General features: G+C 48.0%; 1 protein-coding gene across 12 annotated transcripts in view; it reads left to right on the forward strand.

Annotated features, from left to right (window-relative positions):
* ARHGAP17 (Rho GTPase activating protein 17) overlaps positions 1-22,469 on the forward strand; it is a 41,461-nt gene that overhangs the window by 3,625 nt on the left and 15,367 nt on the right. For all 12 annotated transcript variants that reach the window (XM_085591992.1, XM_085591993.1, XM_085591995.1 and 9 more), the window contains exons 2-9: positions 13,596-13,635; positions 17,160-17,264; positions 18,247-18,323; positions 19,408-19,519; positions 19,722-19,798; positions 20,480-20,591; positions 21,245-21,313; positions 21,468-21,549. In XM_085591992.1, the coding sequence (XP_085448118.1) occupies positions 13,596-13,635; positions 17,160-17,264; positions 18,247-18,323; positions 19,408-19,519; positions 19,722-19,798; positions 20,480-20,591; positions 21,245-21,313; positions 21,468-21,549 (674 nt within the window). The remainder of the gene's footprint in view (positions 1-13,595; positions 13,636-17,159; positions 17,265-18,246; positions 18,324-19,407; positions 19,520-19,721; positions 19,799-20,479; positions 20,592-21,244; positions 21,314-21,467; positions 21,550-22,469) is intronic.

Raw genomic sequence — 22,469 nt, forward strand, 5'->3', positions numbered from 1 at the left:
TGCTGTTTGCTTACAGAGCTCAGGTTGGTAATTAATGACATTTCAGGCTGTGACAATCTCCACGAGCTGGGCTTCCAGCCTCTGGGGACCCGCCTGCTGCTGCTGCCATCAGGTTCTTTCTTCATCCTTTAGGTGCAATCCCTGAGCACCATTCTGATTAAAAATTATTCCAGACAACTGCTGGGGAGGTTTGGGTCTGGTGAAATCACCCAGGATCAGACAGGTGGATTTTCTTACTGCCTTTGCTGGGAGAGATACTCGATCTGCCCTGGGGCTCCTGCAGTAATTTAAACCAGGGACAGGCAGCTCTGACTAATTAGAAATCTGGAAGAGCCCACAGAGTGCCTCAGAAGGCTCTGGTTTTATGTGAGAGGCTGACTTACTGTAGCTCCTGTGCTCATTTCCCACTGCTCAAATACAACTCCTTGTGTACAAATAGGTTTTTCCAGGCCCTGTGCTCATGGCATTGCTGTGACTCACCAGGAGTTTTGGAACATGGCTTTTAATAGCTCATGTCCTGCATAAAAGTTACTGTGCTGAGCTATATTTAGTGTTTCTTCAAGCCACTTGGCAATGTTCGAGTCTTGAGTTGGAATTGGAGCTATAACATAATTATTACATTAAAGCAAGTTATGTTAAAATGCCTGATATGGAATTATTTTACAAGGGGGAGCTGCCTGCATTTATCTGTGCATGGAAAACCTGCTGGAAAGCAATAATTTCTAGTAATACTTCATGGAAAATGTGGATGGTCTAAATTATTCCTTTTTTTTAACTTGCTAAAGCATTATCCATTGATTCTTGTCTTTCCCAGGATTGCTCTGCCTATTATTACTTGAGGGAAGTTGTTCTGCTTCTTCATGTTGTGTTGGTAGTACTTTGAAACTCACTTTTTCAAGTGTCCAGGGTGGTAAAACAAGAGTGTGTCCATCTCTCTCAATACTTCCATCAGCATAACATTAACCCCACAGTGCCATTTAATAGCAAAGAATTTCTTCTTTAATGTTTTTCTGGTTTCGTGTGGGAGGAAAAAAATTGAAGATGACCCCAGTAGTTGAAAATTTCTGGCTCACCCAAACATCCTTTAATAGAAGTTAAATCTGCTGAGTGTTATTTACTTGCACTACTTGTTGTGTTTGGCAGAGATATTTGAAGAAGTGGTAAACAGGGTTGAAATATTTCATATTTACGGGGAGTTTGCAGGTTGGCATTTGTCCCCATCGGAGTGCTCATGAAACGAAAAACTCATTTCAGTGTTTATAATCGTTATCTTAAGCATTTCCTGTTTATCTCCAAATGAAGTTCCAGGTCTCTAATTAGGAAATTGAATTAGATCTTTCTGGATGGCAGCTGAATCCAATGATGGGTTTGAAGGAGTCTGAGTGGATGTAATTAGGGGGCTGCTGCTCCTGAGCAGGGTTTGGGGCTGCAGGCCAGCCCTGGTGGGAGCAGAGTGTGAGGAATGACAGCCCAGGGCTCGCTGCTGGAATGAACACCTGGGGATGGGGCTGTGGCACAGGCAGCACGGCAGAGCTGCACTGGGGCTCTGCACAGCCCAAAACTCAGCCCAGTGCAGCTCCCATGCAGGCTGGGAGCAGGGAGAGAGCTCAGTTACCCCAGCAGGCTCAGCAAAGCCTCGGTATCAGCACATTTATCTGTTTCCTGCACCCTTTGGGGACCTGTGACACAATGTAATGGCTTGTGCAGCTTGGGAGATGGATTTTTCTACCAGGACAAACTTCCAATTATAGAAAAACAGCTATTCTGTGTTCAGAGTTTGGGGCTGTGCTTGTGGCCAGACTTGGCACCCGTTGGGGGGTTTGGGACTGTATTATCACAGTCACAAACCACAGATGAGAGAAATCATTCCAGAAATGGATGCTAGCTGCTGGATCCAAGCTGTGGTCTAGGCTGAATTTTGTGAGCATGTCTGTTAATCCCATTGATTAGTGTCCCCTTCAAAGCAGGCTGCTGAAGCCAAAGGAAAAACCACCTGAATGTACTGAAGGTGAGAACTTTGTAGTGAGTTTATTGCAGACTTCTGTCCAGTGGAGACCCGTGAGGCTGAGCTGCTGCTCTGGTGAGCTGCTGGATCGCTGTGCTGGAACCCCTGGGAGGACCAGAGGTTCTGGCTGTGAACAGGGAAGAAAACAACATATTCTGGCCTAGTTCTGGTATTCCTTTAGGTTTTGTAAAGGCAGTGAGTGTATCAGGATCTTGTAATTCCTCATGGGCCAAGATGATCTCATGTTTAAAGTCCAGGTCATGAAGAGTGCTGAAGATCAGACACCTCAGAAATTACTTTGTGTTTTTAAGAAGCTTCCCTCTCGTACCCTTACAAGGGCAGCACCAGGTTTTAAATCAATGAGTAAGGAGTTGCTCAGCCCTCAGTTTGAAAGCCTCATGGCTTGTGATCTGCTTCCAGACCACATGAAACCTGGGAATGCCCTGCCCGGGCTGCCTGGCCTTGCCCACGTCCAGAAGCGGTGACGTGGGCAGGGTGTGATGCCCAGGGATCCCGTGGGTGGCATTTCCCAGCTCCGAGCCAGGGGTGGCATCTGACAGCTCCAGGTTTTCCCAGAGTCCCCCCTAGCCTGGGGATGTCATTCCTCCTTGACCTGTCTCTCCCCATCCTTCTGACCAGCTCTTCCAGGTGCTGGAAGGCCACCCCAAAGCTTCTCTTAACCAGAGAGAACTAAACAACAAACTAAACTTTGTTTACTTGACTAATAAGTTGTTGTGAATTCCAGTAGGAACCAGCTGAAGCTGTTGGTGAAAAGAAAGAAGTAATTACATAACTTTGTGTGCTATTTTTGTGTCAGGTGCTGAGTGGGCAGTGGGTAAAATATTTGAGATTTTTGTTGCAGAAAAAGAAATGAAAAGGTTCCAAGCTGGGGGATCGGGGTAGTATTAATTGCCTGCTCGCATGCGTGTCCTCTTCTCCTTTGGCTGTGTTTGAGCTGCTCTTGATGAAGCAGATGAGAGGGCTGATAAAATATTCACAATCCAGACAGACACCGTGGGATCAGCTGGGTCAGCTCGGGCTCCCTGTTCTGCCAGGCTCAGGAGGGTGTGAGGATAAAGGGAGCCTGTGTCTCGAGAAAGCCTGGTCCTACAGTGCCTTGAAGGGGAGAATAAAGGGTCCTTTTTCAGTGCAGGTGACTCCCAGGTGGGTTTGGGTGCAGGCCAGCGGGAAGGGCAGCGCTGAAGCTGGCACACTGTGCCCGTGGCACGGCACAGAACCACAGCCTGAGTCACCATTCCTGGCTGGAGCTGCCCAGGGAGCTGGGAGTGGGAAGGGATTTTGTCCATGGGGCACATCCAGGCTGGAGCTTTTGGTACCTGACATAGCAGCAGGATAGGGAGGGAAGAGTTCACCTGGATCTGCTTTAGTGGCAATGGCTCAGCTGAAGGCTCAGGAGGTGCCTCTTGTCCTCCTGATATTTATTCATACAAAGTAATCCCCACCACGGATGATTCCTTAATTCTGGCTTGATCTGGTGGGGGTTCTTCAGAGTGAATAATCTTAGTATCAGGTTATGCCCAGAGTCAAAATCTTGAAATAGTCATGATTTGATCTGCTGAAATAGCCAGAAGTGATGTAAGAGTCTGCTTCAGCCTGATGCTGTAATGGGATACACTTGGAATTAATGAAGGCAAATGTATTTCTTAGACACTTGCATGTTATTTTAAGATTATGATAAGGGATCTGTGGCAGAGCTGCTTGTTAGAGGTCATTGTATTAACGATGAAATGCCAAATACCAGGATCTTTCTGGGAAGGGGTTAAAGGAAAAGTTTAACCCCAAAAAGTCTTTGGGTATTAGAAATGTTTTCTAATACAGAGTTTGTAAGAAGAAAGGAATTTTAACTTAAATGAAGCAGCTCCAATTTTTGGCATTTAGGAGAACCTCCAGCCCTCAGTATTGGGCCTTGTCTGAGGCAGCAGTTGTCCTGGCACAGATCTGATCTGAAACCATGGGAGTTTGATTAAACACCACTTAAACTGCCTAAGGAAGTCTGATGGCAGTAATTCAGAACCAAGTGCCTTCACAGCAGCTGGTGGTGACATACCAAGTGATTTGGATGGATTCCTGTACTAGATTCCTCACTTTTCAGGCTGTTTGACTGTTGTAGGTACCAGTCTTGAAGGCTAAACTCCATCCTTGGTCTCTTCCAACCCAAACCCTTCCAGGATTCTGTGCTTTTGATTCAAATTTATTCCTCAGGAACCAAACAGCCTCGGAGACGTGGAGCTGGCAGCTGCTGTTCCACGGGACAGTGGGGATGCTTGTGCAACTCCTCCTTCTCACCAGGAAACAGCTCCTCAGGCCGGGCCAGCTGGGTGAGGTCACCAGCGCTCCTCTCCCGAGGTGGAGCCTCTTTTCCTGGACAGGGATTGTTGTCTGCTGGAGCTGATTGCTCTGCAGCGTGCCAGGGACATCCTGGAGTGGCTGCAGGGAGAGAATCCAAGGGCCACGATGGCCAAACGGCCTTGGGGGCAGAAGGGTCAATAAAGGAGGAGTTTTTCCTTCTGTCCTGCACATTGTCCTGTGCTCCACATTGCTGCAGTGATTTTTTTGTATACATAACCTCACTGGTTTCTCAGGATCCCAGTGATGCTTCCAGAGTAAAATTTAAAATGAATTAAAGGCTAAGTGGTAGCTTGTATAGCTGAATATTGCACAGACAAGGTAGGTCGCTGGTGAGAGCTGAAAATGCTCTTGTACACACAGGTAACACATCCTCCATGTTTAAAGCTAAGAAAGCTCCTTTAGCCAGTGACAGGAAAATTAATTTCAAAGGTGGGCTGGTTTTTAGAAGATAAATTGTCCTGCAGGCAGTTAGAAAAGTCACAGCTGAGATATGGCGGTGGGAAATACAGCAGTTACTCAAATGCAGTCTCTTCACATACCAATATCAAGCAATTGTTAGGAAACATCAATCCCCAGATTAAAAATTCTATTTTCTGTAGGAAATGAAGCTGATAAAAAACCCCATATTCTCACACAGAGAAATCAGTGTGTGAGCTGAGCTTGCAGCCCCTCTTTAGGTTGAGCATTGAGCTGCTCTGCCCTGCTGCAGAGTGATTTCACACACAGATTAAGTGTTCTGAGCTGCTGGGTTTTGCAGAGCAGAACAGCAAGCTGAAGTAATCCTGCTTTTGTAACAGCAGGTCCAGGCCTGTGTGAAGTGCAGGATCATAAACCTGATTTCCTCAGCAGCAAGGGCTGAGCTGACTTTCAGTTTGGAGCCTCGTGGCAGTGGCCTGTGCCTGGCACATTCTTCTCTCTCTCAGGATTTTTCATAGAGGAGCAGAGAGAAGAAAGAGAAAACAATTTCTATTTCTGTTCCTTGTTTTCCCATGTGGAATGTGTTTGGAGAATTGTTTCCCTGGGGTGAGTGCTTGGTTGGATTCTGGTGAGGATTGTTTGAGCTGATGGCCAATCCAACCCACCTGGGGCTGGGCTCTCAGAGAGGGCCAGGAGTTGTGAGTTAGGAAGAAGTAAGTTTGTAGTTGTAGTATCTCCTTTAAATAGTATATTAATGTGTTATATTATAGTTATAATGAAGGAATCATTCGCCCTTCTGAGCTGGAGTCAGCCACCAGCACCTCTCCCCAGCTTCAGCTGCACTCCTGACACGTGCTGGGCACTCGGGGCTCTGCGTGTGCTGTGTGCAGGCAGCAGCAGAGCAGGAGCCGTGCCCATGCCCTGGATCCCAGGGGTGCCAGCCCTGCCAGGCCTGGCCCCTCGTGCAGAACACCCCGGGGGCTCAGCCGTGAGCTGTTCATCACGGCGTGCTCAGGAAATGGGCGCAAAGGCTCCCTTGTGAAATCCTGGGCACAGTGAATAATGCCTGGTTTGTCCCCAGCTGACTTATAGAGCTTCAGATCCCCCAACTAACTCCTTTGCAGCCTTTTTGATGTTATTTCAATGCTTCCAGCTCCTCTTTCCACCCTGACTTTCTATTCCTGCTTCTTTGTTCTGCCTTTTCTGCGTTTCCTTGTTTTGCTTCTGGTGTTGGTTCAGTTTGGTTCCTTCTCCAAGGCTTTCTCTCGCCAGTTTTGTGAGTCCCCAGACTTAAAATAGATCAGGCTGGGCAATACAGTAAGAAAGAGCAGTGTTATCTTTGGTGAAATAATAATTTCTAGACTGGAGTTTTTTGACACTTAAGCAAGACTGAAGCCATTGAATCCCTGGGTGCCCTATGCCAGGGCCTCATCCCCTTCTCAGGGAAGAACTTATTTTTTAATGTCTAATCTAAACCTATTTGCTGTCAGTGTGAAGCCATTCCCCCTTGTCTTGTCGAAGTTAACAAAAAAAGGAACTAAATATGCAAAAAATGCCCAGGGTTTTTTCAGCAGTTCAGTGAATTTTGTTCGTTCCTGTAGTGCATATTTTTCCTATTCAGACATGTCTGTCCTGTAAAAAGCTTGTCTGTGGAAAAGGCAGTGCTGCTTCTTGGAGTCCCTTCCAGCAACTGACAATGCAAGACTTCTGGGAAAAGAAATCACGAAGCTTAAAAATGTCTGGAGTCGGTGCTAATGCACCTGTCCCGCGGCCAGAGAGGGAATTGGGATCAGTTTGGAAGTTCAGGAGATGGTGGAGGGTGCTTTGGTAGTTTTTTAAATTCCCTTTTCACACATGGAGCAGTTCTCATGCCAGCAGGTGGTTTGGGAAGGGGACTGCACTCCTTAGCTGTGCCAGCTGCCAAAGGCACAATGGGAACCCCTGAGCCCTCCTGGTATCCTGAGCCTGTTATCTCCTCCTGTTATCTCCAACCTGTGGCTGCAACGGTGCCAAGGGCCCTGCATCAGTGCTCTGCATCCATGCCCAGTGCCCTGCATCAGTGCCCTGCATTGGTGCCCAGTGCCCTGCATTGGTGCCCAGGGCCGTGCCAGCCTGGTTCCCAGCTGCCCTCCCTTTGTTCCATCCTTGGAGCTCGCAGCCCTGGCCCGGAGTGGCAAACCCTTTTCTCCAGGCAGGCGTGTTCCTGGAGCTGCTGACAGAGGGGTGCTCCTGCGGGCAGGGAGAGGAGCAGGAGGACACAGCCACTGTGCCAGCAGCTCTGCCAGCTGCTGTCACCTCCTGGAGCGAGACGTGGGCCCCGGGCTGCAGGTCAGCAATCAGTTTAGGCTGATCTTAGGTGGCTGCTGCTGCTGAAAGGGACAGATTTCCCCGTCCCTCTCTGGGGACAGATTTCCCTGTCCCAATCCAGGGACAGATTTCCCCATCCCTCTCCAGCCTGTACTGGTGCTGCTTCCCCAGCCCACGGCCGAGGAGAGGACACCTGGAGCCAGTTTGTTGGGTGGGTATGATGGCAGCCCGAGCTGCTGCTGCAGGAGGCCTGTAAGGACCTGCAGCTGCTGCAGGAGGGCTGGAAGGACCTGCAGGGGAGCTGTAAGGACCTGCAGCCACTGCAGGAAGGCTGTAAGGACCTGCAGGGGAGCTGTAAGGACCTGCAGCCACTGCAGGAGGGCTGGAAGGACCTGCAGCTGGCACTTGGCACGGGAATGCTCCAGGCAGGGCCCTGGAAGGACAGAGGCTGTGGGAATTGAGTCGGGGCAGTGCAGCGCTTGCTCCGTGGGTTTGGCACGGGGTGACTGCAGCTGGCACACACCTGGGTGCCCAGGTGAGCAGCCCTGGCCAGCTGCTGGCCCCCGTTCTTGCTCCTGGTGCCCAGGTTAAATTTCACCTGGAGCTGCTGCCGTGGCCCGAAGCACAGGAATCCCTGTTCTGGCAGCACCTACTGTTTTGTTGGCACACAGGGGTTGTAAAATTATACCTGACATTCAGGAATAACAATCCAGGAATTATTTAGGTTGCATTCTGCTGGACTGTGTCTTATAGCAGAACTGTACCCAGCTAATTTGACATAAATGATTTTGCATAAGTAAGAGGTTGCAGTAACAAGGTTCTCCGCTTGCTACGGAGAGACCTTGTGTGAGAATAAACTTTTAAATGTAAATAAATACCTGGAAGTTAAATATTAAAAGCAGTTACCAAGACATGGTGTGGAGTGTGTTTGTGTACCTTTTTTTAAAATAAATTATGTTAATAAACTGACATGTTTGGAAAGCTCAAGTTCTGTAGTAAAGTACAGCATAAGACATGTTGATTGGAGTACTTAAGGGGGGAAAAAGCAAAGCATAGGAAATACATCAATATTTGATAAGCTGCACCAGAAACTTTAAGAAGTTAGTCTTAGATTCTTTGGGGTTTTTTGGTCACTAATGTATGACAGCTCGTCACAGGACTTTTCTTTGGGAACACAGCATGAGACCAGTGCTGGACTTTAGCAGTTAGAATGTTAATCCCCTGCAGCAGCACTTCGCCTTTCCTTCAGAAGCTATTAATAGTTTCACCAATCAAAGGCACTTTTTCAAAGGAGTCACATTGTTATTTGCTGACAGAGGTTTGGGGTTTTTCAAAGCCAAAAAAAATATGGGGATTAGCTTTAATGGCTGTGACTTGTCCCAGGTATGAAACAGGAGGAAAGCAGTCGGTATTTGATTTGCTGGGGTAGCAGGTGATTGGAAGAACTGAATTGTACATTTTTATTTGTACCCAGAAGTTTACAAGCTGTTGGACTCATCAGGCTGCTCACTGAAGCATCGCTTCCTCCTCAAACAAAACTGCTCTAAGTGGGCTTCTACTTTTAGACCACAATTGTATTTTTGCCTGTAGAAAGTTCAGCTTAAGCTCATCTCAGATTTGCAGTGCTGTGGCTTGAAGTGATCTACGCAGCTTTGCTAGGCTGAAGGCAGCAGTGCTTTTGTTGAGCTGACAGTGTTTGGTGAGCTCTCAAGGTGTGATACTAAAACCACTCAGTGAGTGTTCTACAAGGAGGAGCTGTGCAGGGCCTTGCTGTAGTGCCTGTCCCTCTGAGAGTGGCCTGAAATAGGATTTGGCTTGAGCTGTGCTTGTTCCCCAGGGCTAAATTTGCTGCCTGGCTCCAGAGCCCAGCCTTGGATCCATTGCACTGGGCAGGAATTTCAGTCCCCTCCTGGGGTTTCTGCATCACTGAAGCATCTGTGATCACCAGATTTACAATTAAATCCATTATGTACAGAAACATACATTTTTAATTTGGGTGAAAAATATGAATAGGAGGCAAACTAAAAGCCATGTTGATGGCTGGTTGTGGTGTTCCCTAAATACTAATACTGAAAGTGAGTGGTGACTAGCACCTGACAGCATTCTCTGAGTTATTTTTGAACATTTGAAACCCACATCAGAATACTGATGTTTACCTTTGGTCATGCTGGTTTCCATTCAAAAATGAGCCTAAGGTCAAACGGGCAGGAGTGACTTGGTGGTCCTGAAACACCTTAGAGTTGTATTTTCTGTGGAGTTTCTCTTGGTGAGTGTTAGAAAAGCAAACCTTTCTGAAGGAAAATTGTCATCTAATTCTGGATTCCTTGTTTTGGAGCAGAGCTGCTGATTCTTTGGTTTTTCCTGGCAGCAAGTGCTGCCTATTGTATGTGGAAAGCAGGCAGGATGTGCTGCCAGCCTGCCAAGGTGCTCGGTGTTACCTCACCAGCAGGCTGAGCTGGTTACTCCTGGTAACAAACACAGCCTTTGTTTGAGGAAAAACCACCCAGCAGGGAAGGAATTCCGTCTCCAGTTTGGGGTGGATGTCTCCTTGCTTCCACTGAAACCTCTCCAGGGTTGTGGGCTTGTCCCTGCCCTCCCTTGGCATCAGCTCTGCCAGGGCCCCCACCCAGCTCTGGGTGAGTCAGGGTTTGGTTCCAGGGTGACATTTCAACTGAGTCACTCCTGCTGCTGGCCCTGGCCAGGTTTTTATGGCTCATGTGTCAGGTTTGCTCTCCTTCCTTCCTGGTCAGCCTTTCAGGAGTGTGGATTTCAGAGAATCCTGCAATGGTTCGGTTGGAAGGGACCTTAAAGCCCGTCCAGTGCCATGGCAGGGACACCTCCCACTGTCCCAGGCTGTCCAAGCCCTGTCCAGCCTGGCCTGGGGCATTTCCAAGGATCCAGGGGCAGCCCCAGCTGCTCTGGGCACCCTGTGCCAGGGCCTGCCCACCTCCCAGCCAGGAATTCCTTCCTGTATCCCATCCATTCCCTCTGACAGAGGGAAGCCATTCCCCAGGCCCCTGTGAAGTCTCCTGCAGTGGTTCTGTAGCTTTGTCCTGCCTTGGAGATCAGCCCTGCATCATCAGGGATGCCCCAGTGATGGGCAGGACCAGGGGGCTCTCAGATGCTCTTTACATGAAGCATTATAGATGGAAATGTGAACTCTTTCCTGATGGATGATAAACACTTTTGTCTCAAGAATTCCCATCTGCTCTTTCCAGATGTTCAGAGAAGAGTTCTGGCCTGGAAGCTGCAAAGTGGCCAAGTGAGGGGATCAGTTTTTAACCTGTGGGGTGGGAGCTGTTCTGCCCAGCCAGGCTTTGAGCTGCAGCAGAGCCCAGTGGCTTGGCTGAGCTCCAGGCTAGGTCAGAACGAAGGGAAAAAATAAAGGGGATTAAAAGTAATCATACTATAAAGCACTCTGACAGGAGTTCAATTAGGGGCACGTGGAATGCATTTTTAAAATATCACAGCAAGCTAAAGTATTGTGATTAACATGTCTAGAATAAAAAAAATACAGTCTTTTCCTGTAAAACCAATTGGATTTTTGCTTGGAGTGAAATAAGGCTGTGCCACCTGCAAGTAGGAAATGGCCACCAGCATTTCTGTTCCACATCCTATTTCATGCTAAGTACTGTTTTCAGTGTCTTGAAAAGAAAATTTGCCTGAAGAACCAGCAGCTTTGTTAAAATGGCATTTATCAGTGTCCTGGGATGACGGGGCTGGCTGTGCTCAGGGTTTGGTGAGCCTGGCAGCTGAGCTGTGCTTGGAGCCTGCCCTTCACTGCCTGTCCCAGCCTGGGCTGTGTGTCCCCAGGGTGGGCTGGGTGTCCCAAGGGTGGGCTGGGTGTCCCCAGGGTGGGCTGGCTCTTCCAGCCTGGGCTGGGCTCAGGGTGTCCCATGGGGAAGGCAGCTCCAGGCTCTCCTGGCTGGTGGCCACTGACCAGCACTGCTGGGCTTGGGGACGTCCTTGGGAACGCTCTGCAGCTCAGGCTTCCAGTTCTTGCTTCCAGAATATTTCTTCACTGCTTCAATTAGATAAGATGCAAATAAGCCATAAGAAGGGCTGAGGACAGGAGTTTAGTAGTGAAAAAGAAAAAGTGTTCTTTTTTTAGAAGTTTGCTGCTTCCCTGATTAGCTGGCAGGAGGCATTACCATCCCTCGAAGCTGCAGTGGGATGGAAACTTCAAACTGGTCATACCTGTAATTCCAGGGAGACAGAGGTTAATTCCAAAGGAGACAGAGGTTAATTCCAGGGAGACTGAGGTTAATTCCAGGGAGACAGAGGTTAATTCCGAGGGAGCCAGGTTCCTTTGATGGTTTGCTGCTTTCCCCTGTGCAGAGAGGAGATGGGCTGTGCTGCTATCACAGTTTTCTCTTTCAGGGTTGTGATCACTGAAAAACAACATTATTTAGTGGCTCTTTCTTGGCTTCCTTATTAAAGGTGGAATGTGGGCCTGCAGGAAGGGCGAGGTCTTCCCTCTCTGCACTTCCCACCCTGACATCATCACCAGGGGCTGTTGTGCCTCTGCCTGGCCCCGCTCCTGCTGCCACCCAGGGCTGGGGAGAGCATCCCACACGGGGACAGCTGCACCGTCCCACCGGGCTCCAGCTCCTGCACAAACCAGAGCACTTGGAGGAAAATAAACACAGTCATTTTGCACTTCACAGAATGATCCGTAGGATGAGGGTGACCACACTTTAATTGGGAACAAAATCCTGCTAGCACAGTGCTGAGCCATCAGTGGATAGAGTATCCTAGGAGAAAGGAGGGGAAAGAGAAATAAAACTCTGTATTACTCTAAAATCATATGGAAGCTCTATTCTAATGTTTGAGGGGGTTTGAATTAAAGTTGTGGTTACAGCAGAGTGGGTTATGCAGGGATAAATATATATATATAAGTAATAAGTATAAACAATTGCTCTCTAACAGGATGTAATTTCCGTCAGATGGAATATTTCTGTTTGGGTGGGAGAAAAGTTTATCAATATTGTCTGTGTTTTCCTCAAAAAATAAATATTCCGGTGCTGTCAGAGTATTTGAGCTGCTTTTGCCTGAGTCTGGCTGAGGTTTTGAGCTTTTACTTTATTCTGGCATTTAATTATTAAACACCTTATGGTTCACAATTAGTTGAAGCAGACAGCGTGCTGTAAAATTGAAGTCAAATAACTGCTTTAAAACACCGACCCCAAGCTGGAGGAATGTTGTCCTAGGAGGCTTTTGGCACGTTCAGCTGCTGGGGCTGATCGGGGCGCAGCCTGCCGTGCATGCCCCGGTTGTTTGACAGATTGCAGGGTCTGATAAAGCCTGGAGCAGCTGAGGGACTCTGGCAGCAGCAGGGGAAACTCTCAGAACAGGAAGAGAGCGCCCTGGAGTCCCTCCAAGTGCTCCTGGTGTAGCTGTGTAGTAACGGGTGAGCAGCACAGAGGGAGAGATCAGCGTGCACTGAATTGATCTTTATTTTATAGGCCTGGCAAAGGGAGACTCAATCACTGTTAGAGCCAAAGAGCCAATAACAAATAAACCTGTGTCAACACAAACCAATTTCAAGTTTGTGTAAACTGGGCTGACAAAAGGCGTGGAGGTGTGTGAGTAGAGACAGGAGCGTGTGTGCAGCCTTTGGCTGCAAGTGTGTGCAAGCCACCAGGGGTTTTCTGTGGAAGGCAAACCTTCCTGGGAATACCCCTGACTTCTGCTGAGCTTGTCAAGTACCAAAGCCTCTGCTTTAGTGTTGGGAGCTCAGGGTGAGGGGATGGGTGGGAGGTTTTTGGTGGAGGCTGTGTGCATGTTGCTATTGGACATGGAATGGGTGCACAGGAGCTTGGTAAGTTCAAAGGAGAAAAAGAGAAATTTTATCTGAACATCTAGTATTTATAGAATTCTAAAGGTGACCGTGGATTGGAGGATAGAATCACCACCTCTCCAACCACACTGGTCAAACCAACAGTCTATCAGTTCTGTCTTCTCATAAAGAAGAATATAAAACAATCATTATTTACATGAACAGTGTGTGAGAACTCCAGTAGAAATATGCAAACATTATCAGAATATTATAACTTATTAAAGAAGTTTTATGAGAACTTTAAAACTTTTAAAAGAACTATAAAAGAAAACCTGGCACTTTTGAAAATCAGGGCAGCATGTGTGTGGGGGGCTAAGGGAAGCTTCAGGCTGCCAAGGGACAAAGCTCTGCAGGGCTCCAATGCAGAGAGGATGGTGGCTCGTGCTCTTCCCATGGGTTTCAGTTCCTTTACACCCAGGTTCCCTTTGTTTCAGGTTGCTCCATGTGCAGCTGGGAAACACCATTTGGAGTTTGGTGCAGAGGATTTGTGCTGCAGCCTGGGCATCCCAGGCTGTCAGGACATCCCAAACTCCCAGTGCCACAGTGAACGTGGTGCTGGAACTCAGAGCTGGGCATGTTTTGTTGGAGTTGTTGGGGCCATCTGTGCCCTTGACTGTGCCAATTGTCTGACAGTGGTCTTTTTTCCTCCTCCCTCAGGGCTGAGAGAACAGAGGTACTCAGTGAAGACCTGTTGCAGGTATTGTATCATGCTTCATATGTATTTTTCTCAGTTCTGTGATGTGTGAGCCTCCTGAGGTTTGTGGAGTACCTAACGTGGGGGGAAATACTGCACGTGTCAGGGGTGGAACCCTGAATGTCTTTGACTTTTCAGCACCTGGAAAAACGGGTACATTCTGAGTCAAAAAACTCAGTTACTTCAGTTTCTGAGTCCAATCCCATGGCTTGGTGGAGTGGAGGAGGAACCATCCTGCTTTTAATGAGATGAACAGGCCTGCTGAGCCCAGGGGCCATGGTGCTGGGGATGTGCCAGTGTGTGTGGGGAGGAGGAAACCCTGGCTGGGCACAGCTGGCTTCTGCCCTCACTGCTTTCACCTGAACAGATCAGCTGGGCCTTAACAGAAGTGGCACAAAAGCCATTCCAGCTCTCACTGATAAAGTCTGTTACTGCTTTAAGTGAGTGTGCAAATGCTTCTTGTTTAGCTGTGATCCTTGTTCTCAGATTTGTCATGCTGACATCGATTTGTTTGCAGACTTGTCATCTTTGTGCAGATTTATCATCTCATCAAACACGACTTTCGTGGTGGAATTTAAACTGCAACTGTCACATTAACAAGGGTGACTGATTCCATGGAGCAAATTTGCCTGCAGACTTGTCCCACTTGTCTTCCTCTGGTTGTGAAGGGTTTATGAAGAGAACACAAACTGGTGAGGGAAGGGAGGCTGGCTGCTCCTGGCACCTGGAGTGTGGAGGTCATTTCTGATTAATTCCAGAGCCCCTCAGCCTGCTGGAGCTCAGAGCCTGCAGGTGGAACAGGGAGGATGGCAGATGATGGAAGTGCCTCTGGTTCAGAGCTCTGCAGCTTCAGGAGGCAGCTGAGGGAGTGTGTCAGCCCTCAGTCATGAACTCAGCACAAATACACAGAATTACAGAATCCCAGGCTGCTTTGGGGTGAAGAGGACCTCAGAGCCATCCAGTGCCACCCCTGCCAGGACAGGGACACCTTCCCAGGCTGTCCAAGCCCTGCCCAGCCTGGCCTCGGGCACTGCCAGGGATCAGCCACAGCTGCTCTGGGCACCTGTGCCAGTGTAATGGTGACCTGAAACATTTCACCCCATTTTCAGGGAGTTGCTCTATTTAAACTAAAAATGATCTCCCCAGCTTGACAGTTGTGTTGTTAAGCTGTGAGGGGCTGTGCAGCTCCGTGGCACCAAGGATTAAACACCTTGGTAGCCTGCGAGGGCCCAGCTGCTTTCTTGCTTTGCTGCAGAGTAGTAACAAGAAGTGAAAGCCAAAAGCTCTGCCGCTTGTTGCCAAAAAAATTTTGCAAGCAAGGCTTTCCCAGGCCCCGAGCAGCCTGGCTACACCCAAGTGGAAGAATTTACTCACTTGTTTGTTTGCTCTTGGGGGCTTGTGCAGGGGCAGGAGGCTCTTATCTAACCCAAGAGTTTGGAGACGTGGGGCTGCTCACTTCACAAACACGGTTCACAGTTGGGCTTTTTTATATTTAGCCCGAGCTCTGCCACAGGATTGTTACAGCTATTTTTTTGTTCTGTTTCCTGAAGGGTTGTGCTCCATTTCAAGTGTCTGTTCAGTGTGTTTCATCTGGAGACAAGGGCTATAATTCAGTACTCCAAAGGCCTTTACAATAGCTCTGCTTTCTGGCACGGCCCTGTGGCAGATAATAAAGCAATTGTGTGATGTTCTGGGCTCTGGGGATGGCCTGGGGGGACAGACAGCGTGGCCTGTGGGTCACATTGTCAGTTCAGAGGTGGCTTGAAGGAGATCAATGTCCTTTGTGCTCCCCTGACATCTCTGCTCCATAAAGCAGATCAGAGAGCAGATGCAGGCTGTGCAGCTCTGGGCTGGTTCCTCCTGTCGCTCCTCTGCCCCTCTGCAGTTCAGGAAAGAGCTGTTGGGGATGTGTGTGCTCCAGAGCCTTGCCAGGGCAGCCCTGGCACCACCCTGGACTCTGCCAGGGTCCCGGGGGTGCCTCAGCTCCGGGATGTCACCATGCCCAGCTTGGGGACCCCTCAGCCTGGGGGTACAGTTTGAACTACCTGACCTTGCAAATTGAATTCTTCTGTAATGAGAGGCTGGCTTACAATGTGCTGGTGGTGTTTGCTCCTGGCAGGGTGTGGGGCCCTGGCACAGGTGCCCAGAGCAGCTGGGGCTGCCCTGGATCCCTGGCAGTGCCCAGGGCCAGGCTGGACAGGGCTTGGACAGCCTGGGACAGTGGGAGGTGTCCCTGCCATGGCAGGGGTGGCACTGGGTAGGATTTAGGGTCCCTTCCAGCCCAGACTATTCCAGAATTTCATTTTAAAGATAGCACAAGAGAAATGAACAATCTTGGCTGCAACATTAGACCACAAACAATACCTGCTTGTTCATTGATCTCCTAACGGACTTTTTCCACCTGGACTTCATTTTGAATTTTTGCTCCATGCTTTGTAAATAGAGGCAGAGTCTCATGCTCTCAGAGCAATCTCTGGGCACTTTCTCTGCAGCTTTTTCTACCCTAACAGGTTTTCACTTATCTTTTTGAGAACTTCAACTTGGGTTCATTTTACCCTCCTGAAAATATAATAAAAATGATTTTAGAGCTGTATCAAAAACTGGAATCTGTTCAGATTGTTTCTACAGATGAAATCTAGTCTTTTTCCCCCTTGCTTTTTAAATAGAATCCATTCCAAAGGGCCTCCTGTTATTCTTGGTGAGTCATCAAAATGCAGATAAACAGCATTCTTTGGGTGCTGTGCACAGAGAGCTCAGTGCCATGAGCAGTTCTGTCCCACTGCTCATCACTTTGTTTGTGTTTGGTGTTCTTTGAAATAAAATAGTCCAAATTCCTTACTTAAATTCCCTTAAAAGAACAGTTTATCATGTATATATTTGTCCTGTTCACAGGCTGTGTATTAAGCCATGTTTGAATTAGATGCTGATAAACAGAGCTCTTGTTTGGGCTTTGACTCCTATTTTATAATTCCATATCCCATTTGAATCTCAGTAGTCTCTCCCTGGAAATACTGTTTTGCTCAGCATGTGGGGGCTTTGTCCTTGTGTTTAACAGCCAGGGAAGGACATGCAGGAGGAGCTGGAGCACAGGTTTGTACAGGGGGAGGGAGCTGTCAGATGTGTCTTCAGCACCTGCTTCACAGGGTCATGGTGAAAATTATGAGTTTTCTCTCTAAATCAGTGTCTTAGATACCTGCAGTGCCATTCATCTAGATGCCAAGTGTCACACTGACTCCCTTTTGCTGAGATGCAACGAGGGCAGTGTTTTTTGCCTTTCCCACTTTCCAGTGCCATGAGCTCTGGCTGAATTTCCGTGCCACTGAAGGAAAAACCAATTTCAGTCTCCCTGCAGGCTTTTTTGCTGTCAGGCATTTCTGCCAAGCAGCTGCACTTCTTGTAAGCTGGAGAATTTGAGAAATCTGCAGCCCAGAGCGGCGTGTGTACAGGGGGAAGGTTTTCTGCTGAGGCCAGGGAAATAACTTCTGGTTTTTGTTGTTTTCCCTGCCTCCCCTCGGCCGGGCCATCAGATCGAGAGGCGCCTGGACGCCGTGAGGTCCGTGTGCCACCTGGCCCAGAAGAGGCTGATTGCCTGTCTGCAGGGCCAGCATGGCACAGAGCCTGACAAGAGACACGTGAGTACAGCTCTGGGTGCCACCCTGCTCCTGCCAGGGCAGCCCGGGGCAGCAGAGCTCTGCCAGAGCAGCTCGCTGCTGGCAGCAGTGACAGCTCGGTGACACCCAGTGACATCCTGCTGAAACACCAGTGACATCCCAGTGGCATCCCAGTGACACCCAGTGACACTCCAGTGACAGCCTGCTGAAACACCAGTGATACCCCAGTGACACCCAATGACAGCTCAGTGACATCCCAGTGACACCCCAGTGACATCCCAGTGACATCCCAGTGACAGCTCAGTGACACCCAGTGGCATCCCAGTGACACCCAGTGACACCCCAGTGACATCCTGCTGAAACACCAGTGATACCCCAGTGACAGCTCAGTGACATCCCAGTGACACCCCAGTGACAGCTGAGTGAAACCCCAGTGACACCCCACTAAAACATCAGTGACATCCCAGTAACACTCCAGTGAAACCCCAGTGACACCCCAGTGCCAGGACACTTGTGTCCCTGCTGGGTGCCCGGGACCCTGCAGCTGCCTGCAAATGCTTTTCTGCACACCTGTGACTCTGCCCTTCTTAGCAGAGCTGCAGGTAGGATTGGATTTCTTAGAGCACCAGGGGCAGAAAGAATTCACAGTGACACCTTCTCCTTTTAGTGAGTAACTGAGAGCAGGGGCACACAGCAGAGATGTGACAAGCTGGGTGCTTCAACCTCACTTAAAGCTGTTTATCTGCCCTTGGCAGTGCTTGGCATGCACTTTGGGCCAGTCATTCCAGCTGCAACTGAGAAGAAAGTGCTTTTCAGAGAGTCAGAAAAGCAGTCTTGGGCCATGAAACCTTTTGTGACTTGGCATTTTCTCGCAGTGCAAGAACGAGCTGTGGTGGTGTAATAGGAACCACATGGAAGAGCAGCAAAACCTGAGAGGGAGGTGCTGGGGAGGCTGGAAAGAGTGAGCAGCACTCAGCTAAGCACTGTTCCCTCTGCTCCACAGAAAAAACTTCCTCTGACAGCTCTGGCTCAGAACATGCAGGAGGGATCCGTCCAGCTGAGTGATGAAACTCTGCTGGGGTAAGGGTTTGCCTTTTTCCCTGACTTCTTACTGCCTGCAGGGCTCCAATTGGAACCTCTGGGTACACAAAGGCTGGTTTCAACCTAATAAAACTTCATATTTCTAGATTCTTTCTCTCATCCAAAGGGAGAAACAGCGAGCAAGCAGTTTTTTCTGGAATGATCTGGGGACAGGTTTTAGGCTGAATTGCATTCCAGAGGATTTTGATTCTCTGCTATCATAAAAGCCTTTAAAATTGCTTTTTTCCTTATGGGTTAGTAGAATTACTGTCTGCATTTGAAGTTTAAAATATTATGTATTCTACAATGAAACTGCATTTTTATTTTAAACTGCGTTCTGCAGGTTTGAGTTGATGACTTAAAATCATGTCAATTTGCATTAATGGCTCCTAGTTCAAAGTAGCCCAAATTTATCTATCCTGGCAAAGTGGTTATTTGCAATTTACAGGAAAGTGTCTGAAACAAATGAACCGCCCTGTGCTGGATTCCTGGAGCCAAGTGGGTTTTTTCATTGCTGGTGGGAATTCTTATGGAGACAGTGTAGAATGACCCTAGAAACCTTTGAGAACATATTTCTGAGCCATTGCAGGAGATTTAAACCTGGATAAAAATCTTACAGAAGGGGGGTTTTCCTTATAGCAAGCATAAGATGAATGTCAAGTCATGGATTTGGAGCCTGAGTCTGCTGGGGATGGGATTGCTGGGAATTAGGGTGTTAAGACCTTCACATTAAAGGGGCTTAGGAGAAAATGAAATACTGCATTGAGCAACTTCTCTTGCATCTGTGAGATGGAAGGATGGGCTTAGAAATAAATACTGACATCTGTGCCCTCGGGGCTGGTGTAATCACCTGGATGTCTAACAGCCTCCAAAGTGCTGTCATGGCTCAGGAATTTAGAAGAAAAAGGTTTAATAACACCACTTGCCTGTCCCAGATTTCTCCAGGAGAGCACAGAGCAGTTGGGCTCAGGCCATGAAGGGATGCTTTGCTTTCTACAGCACAAAGCTGTCCAAAGCTCTGCTCTGCCTTCAGTCCTTCTTCTTCAGTGCTAACTGGCATGACAATTTCCTGCAATTCTTACAGGAAAATGCTGGATACCTGTGGGGATGCAGAGAATAAACTGGCAATGGAGCTCTCCCAGCATGAAGTACAGATTGAGAGAGAAGTTCTAGACCCGCTGTGCCAGCTGACAGAGGTGAGACAGCTCAGCCTGAGAGGGGGAGCACATCTGGATTGGTGCCTAAACTGAGCAGAAGTGGTTTATCTCAGTGCTGGCATTAAAAACTGCTTTAAGGAGCCCTGTGCTGGTGATGGAAAGTGGCTATGAAGCCTACAACATGTAATTTGTTACAGTGCACAATTGAAAATTCAATGTAAGCCCCTAATTCTCATTTCAGACAGAGATCCCCAACATTCAGAAGCAGAGGAAGCAGCTTGCAAAGCTGGTGCTGGACTGGGATTCTGCAAGGGGAAGGTAGGAAAGCATTTTAGCTCCTGGGTGCTTTTCTGTCCATGTGAACTTGTTGGCATCTCGTGGCACCTGCTCTGGTGCTTGCTCCTGAAATGCTGCTCTGAGGAGGCAATAGGTGAGAAAAGACAAACTTACATTTAAGTTACACCAGAAAAAGATCCATGACTGCTAGATCCAAACAGAATCAAGATTTCAGAGCTCTTACATGCCTGTATATAATTGGGAAAGTGCTGGAAACTCATCCAGTCTCCACTTACGTAAGTGTTTAACTTAAATAAGGGATCACTGAAGTTGTCAGCTTGAAGAGGGAACAGGAATCTCTCTGTGTAACCACACCAAGTGCTTTTACAGCCCTGTATGGAACTTTGGGAGCTCCTGGGTCGTTCATCTCACCCTTGAGTGCCTTTGAGTGGTTTTACACTGCCCTGAGAATTGATGGAGCCATTTTCAGCATATTCCACACCCATGCTATAGGGCAGGCACAGGATTCCTGGTGATTTTTATAGTGCTGCTGGGTTGTGTCAGCATGTCAGGAATGGTGTGTTTGGAACCTTTTGGTTCTGTTGGAAAACCTCTGGACCTGGGGGGTTTGTTTCCTGTTGAAGAAAACCAATTCCAAGGGAGCCATAAATGCAGATTTGTGTTGGATATTGATTCTCACAGAAGGAAACTTTTCTTCCCCAGGTACAACCAAGCCCACAAGACTTCAGGAACAAATTTCCAAGTGCATCCTTCTAAAATAGAATCCCTTAAGGAAGAGATGGATGAAGCTGGAAATAAAGTAGAGCAGTGCAAGGTAAGGACAGGATGAGTGTCCCTTCCACACCTCCCTTGGAACTGCCCACTTGTGCAGCTGCAAATCATGTGGCTGTGACAGTGTCTGTCCTGGGGGTGTTTTCATGCCAGCTGATCTCTGGATTGCTTTAGTTCAATGAGGAACTCCATCCAGAGTGTTTCTAAGTTGGGTATTTGACATTGTTTTCAGTTTCAGTCTGAGCCAGCTGTGTCCTGGCCATGGGTGAATGTTCAGGGTATCTGGGTGCTCCCAGCCATGGGAGCTGGGCAGTAGGAGGCACCTGGAGGAACCTGAAGCTGGGCTGTCCCAGGACCTGTGACACCTCTGAGCAGCTCACCTTCATTTTCACTTCTCAGCAGCAAATGCTCCATTGAGCACTGAGAACTGAAACCATTTTTATGAGTGCTTGTCTTCAAGTGCTATAAATATCTAGACTGAATGGCAATATGTTCTTGACTGAAGGGGGCAACTGCTTTGCTGGATAAAGCAGAGTTAAGGTTTTGAAATCCTTTTGCTTGAAGAACACTTGGAGCAGAGCAGGTGCCTTACAGCTTCTTAGTCCAAACTTCCTGCAGGCAAAATAAACAGAATCAATCTATCTGTGCAGTGTGAGATGAGTAAATCTGCTGTCCTGGTTTGCATCTTTCCCAAAGGATCAGCTGGCTGCTGACATGTACAGCTTCGTGTCCAAGGAGGGGGAGTACGCCCGCTGCTTCGTCATGGTGAGTGCTGGCACTGGGCTCTGTTCAGCACAGCTGGGCACACACACTCCCTTCTCAGAGATGGCATTTTGTGTGCTAAACCTTTAGTTTTGTCTTATGTGCTCATCAGAAGCTAATGCTCTTTTTGTTTTTAAAATGTGGCTTCTGTTCTCAGTTATTAGAAGCACAAGCAGATTACCATAGAAAAGCATTAGCAGTCATAGAAAAGGTCCTACCCGAAATTCAAGCCCATCAAGGTAAAGTAACCTGTGCTCTGGCTGATGCTTCTCCTTGCCTGTGCCACCTATGCACAATATTTCCTCCTCTATCTTAACTCTCTTGCATGCAGACTGATTTAATAAGGCCATTTTGAGCTGCTTAACAATTTTACATTCCCGAGCATAATTCCATCTTCGTGTTCTCCGGAGTTCTCCAGCCATCTTTAACACACTAATAAAATATTAATTAAGGATCTCTCTGATACCCAGAAGGGTAAAGGAAGGATTTTTCTGTTTGCTTACCTGTCTTCCCTGTGCCTTTCTGCTGAGTCACAGCTGGCTCTTCAGGCCAATGAAAGTGTCATTGTGATTTAGTTCTTGAGTGATTGCAGGTGATTATCAGGAAAACTCCGTGTATTTTAAGGAGTTTGATTTTTTTTTTCCCTCATTTTGTGCAATCCTCTTTCCCAGTGTGCACTGCATGCAGAGAAAGGGAGAGTTTGGGTTCTTGTGCTGATCAGTTGTTAAAAAAGTGAATTAGACAGCTTCATTTCTTCCCTAAGAAGACCTGAAACTGCTGCTAAGCTTCCACTGTCAGGGGACTTTCAGGTGCATCACTGACGATCTGGGATGAAGATGCACTGTGTGTTTTGGAAACTACTCTCCAAAATATTGGCCGTGCTGTCCCTGAATCTTTAGAGAAATAGGGGAACAGAGTCTGAGGGAAAGCACAATCTGAGCTGAGGGAGGCTGTTAAAGATGAACCGATGAAATACATAAATCAGTAGGAAATGCTGTGGGAGATCTGCACTCCGTGGGAGAGGGGTGATGCTGCTACAGCAGCAGGGCTGTGCAGAAGGTTCTTTTTGGATATGGCTGCTTGAATTTTGTTATTGTTGTCTGGGAAGTTTGGACAGGGCAGCTGAGCAACAAACGCTGCAGGACAGACTGGCCTCCCC

This window comes from Lonchura striata, chromosome 14 (genome assembly GCF_050655825.1).
Source record: "Lonchura striata isolate lonStrDom1 chromosome 14, ASM5065582v1, whole genome shotgun sequence".
NCBI classification, from domain to species: Eukaryota; Metazoa; Chordata; class Aves; order Passeriformes; family Estrildidae; genus Lonchura; species Lonchura striata.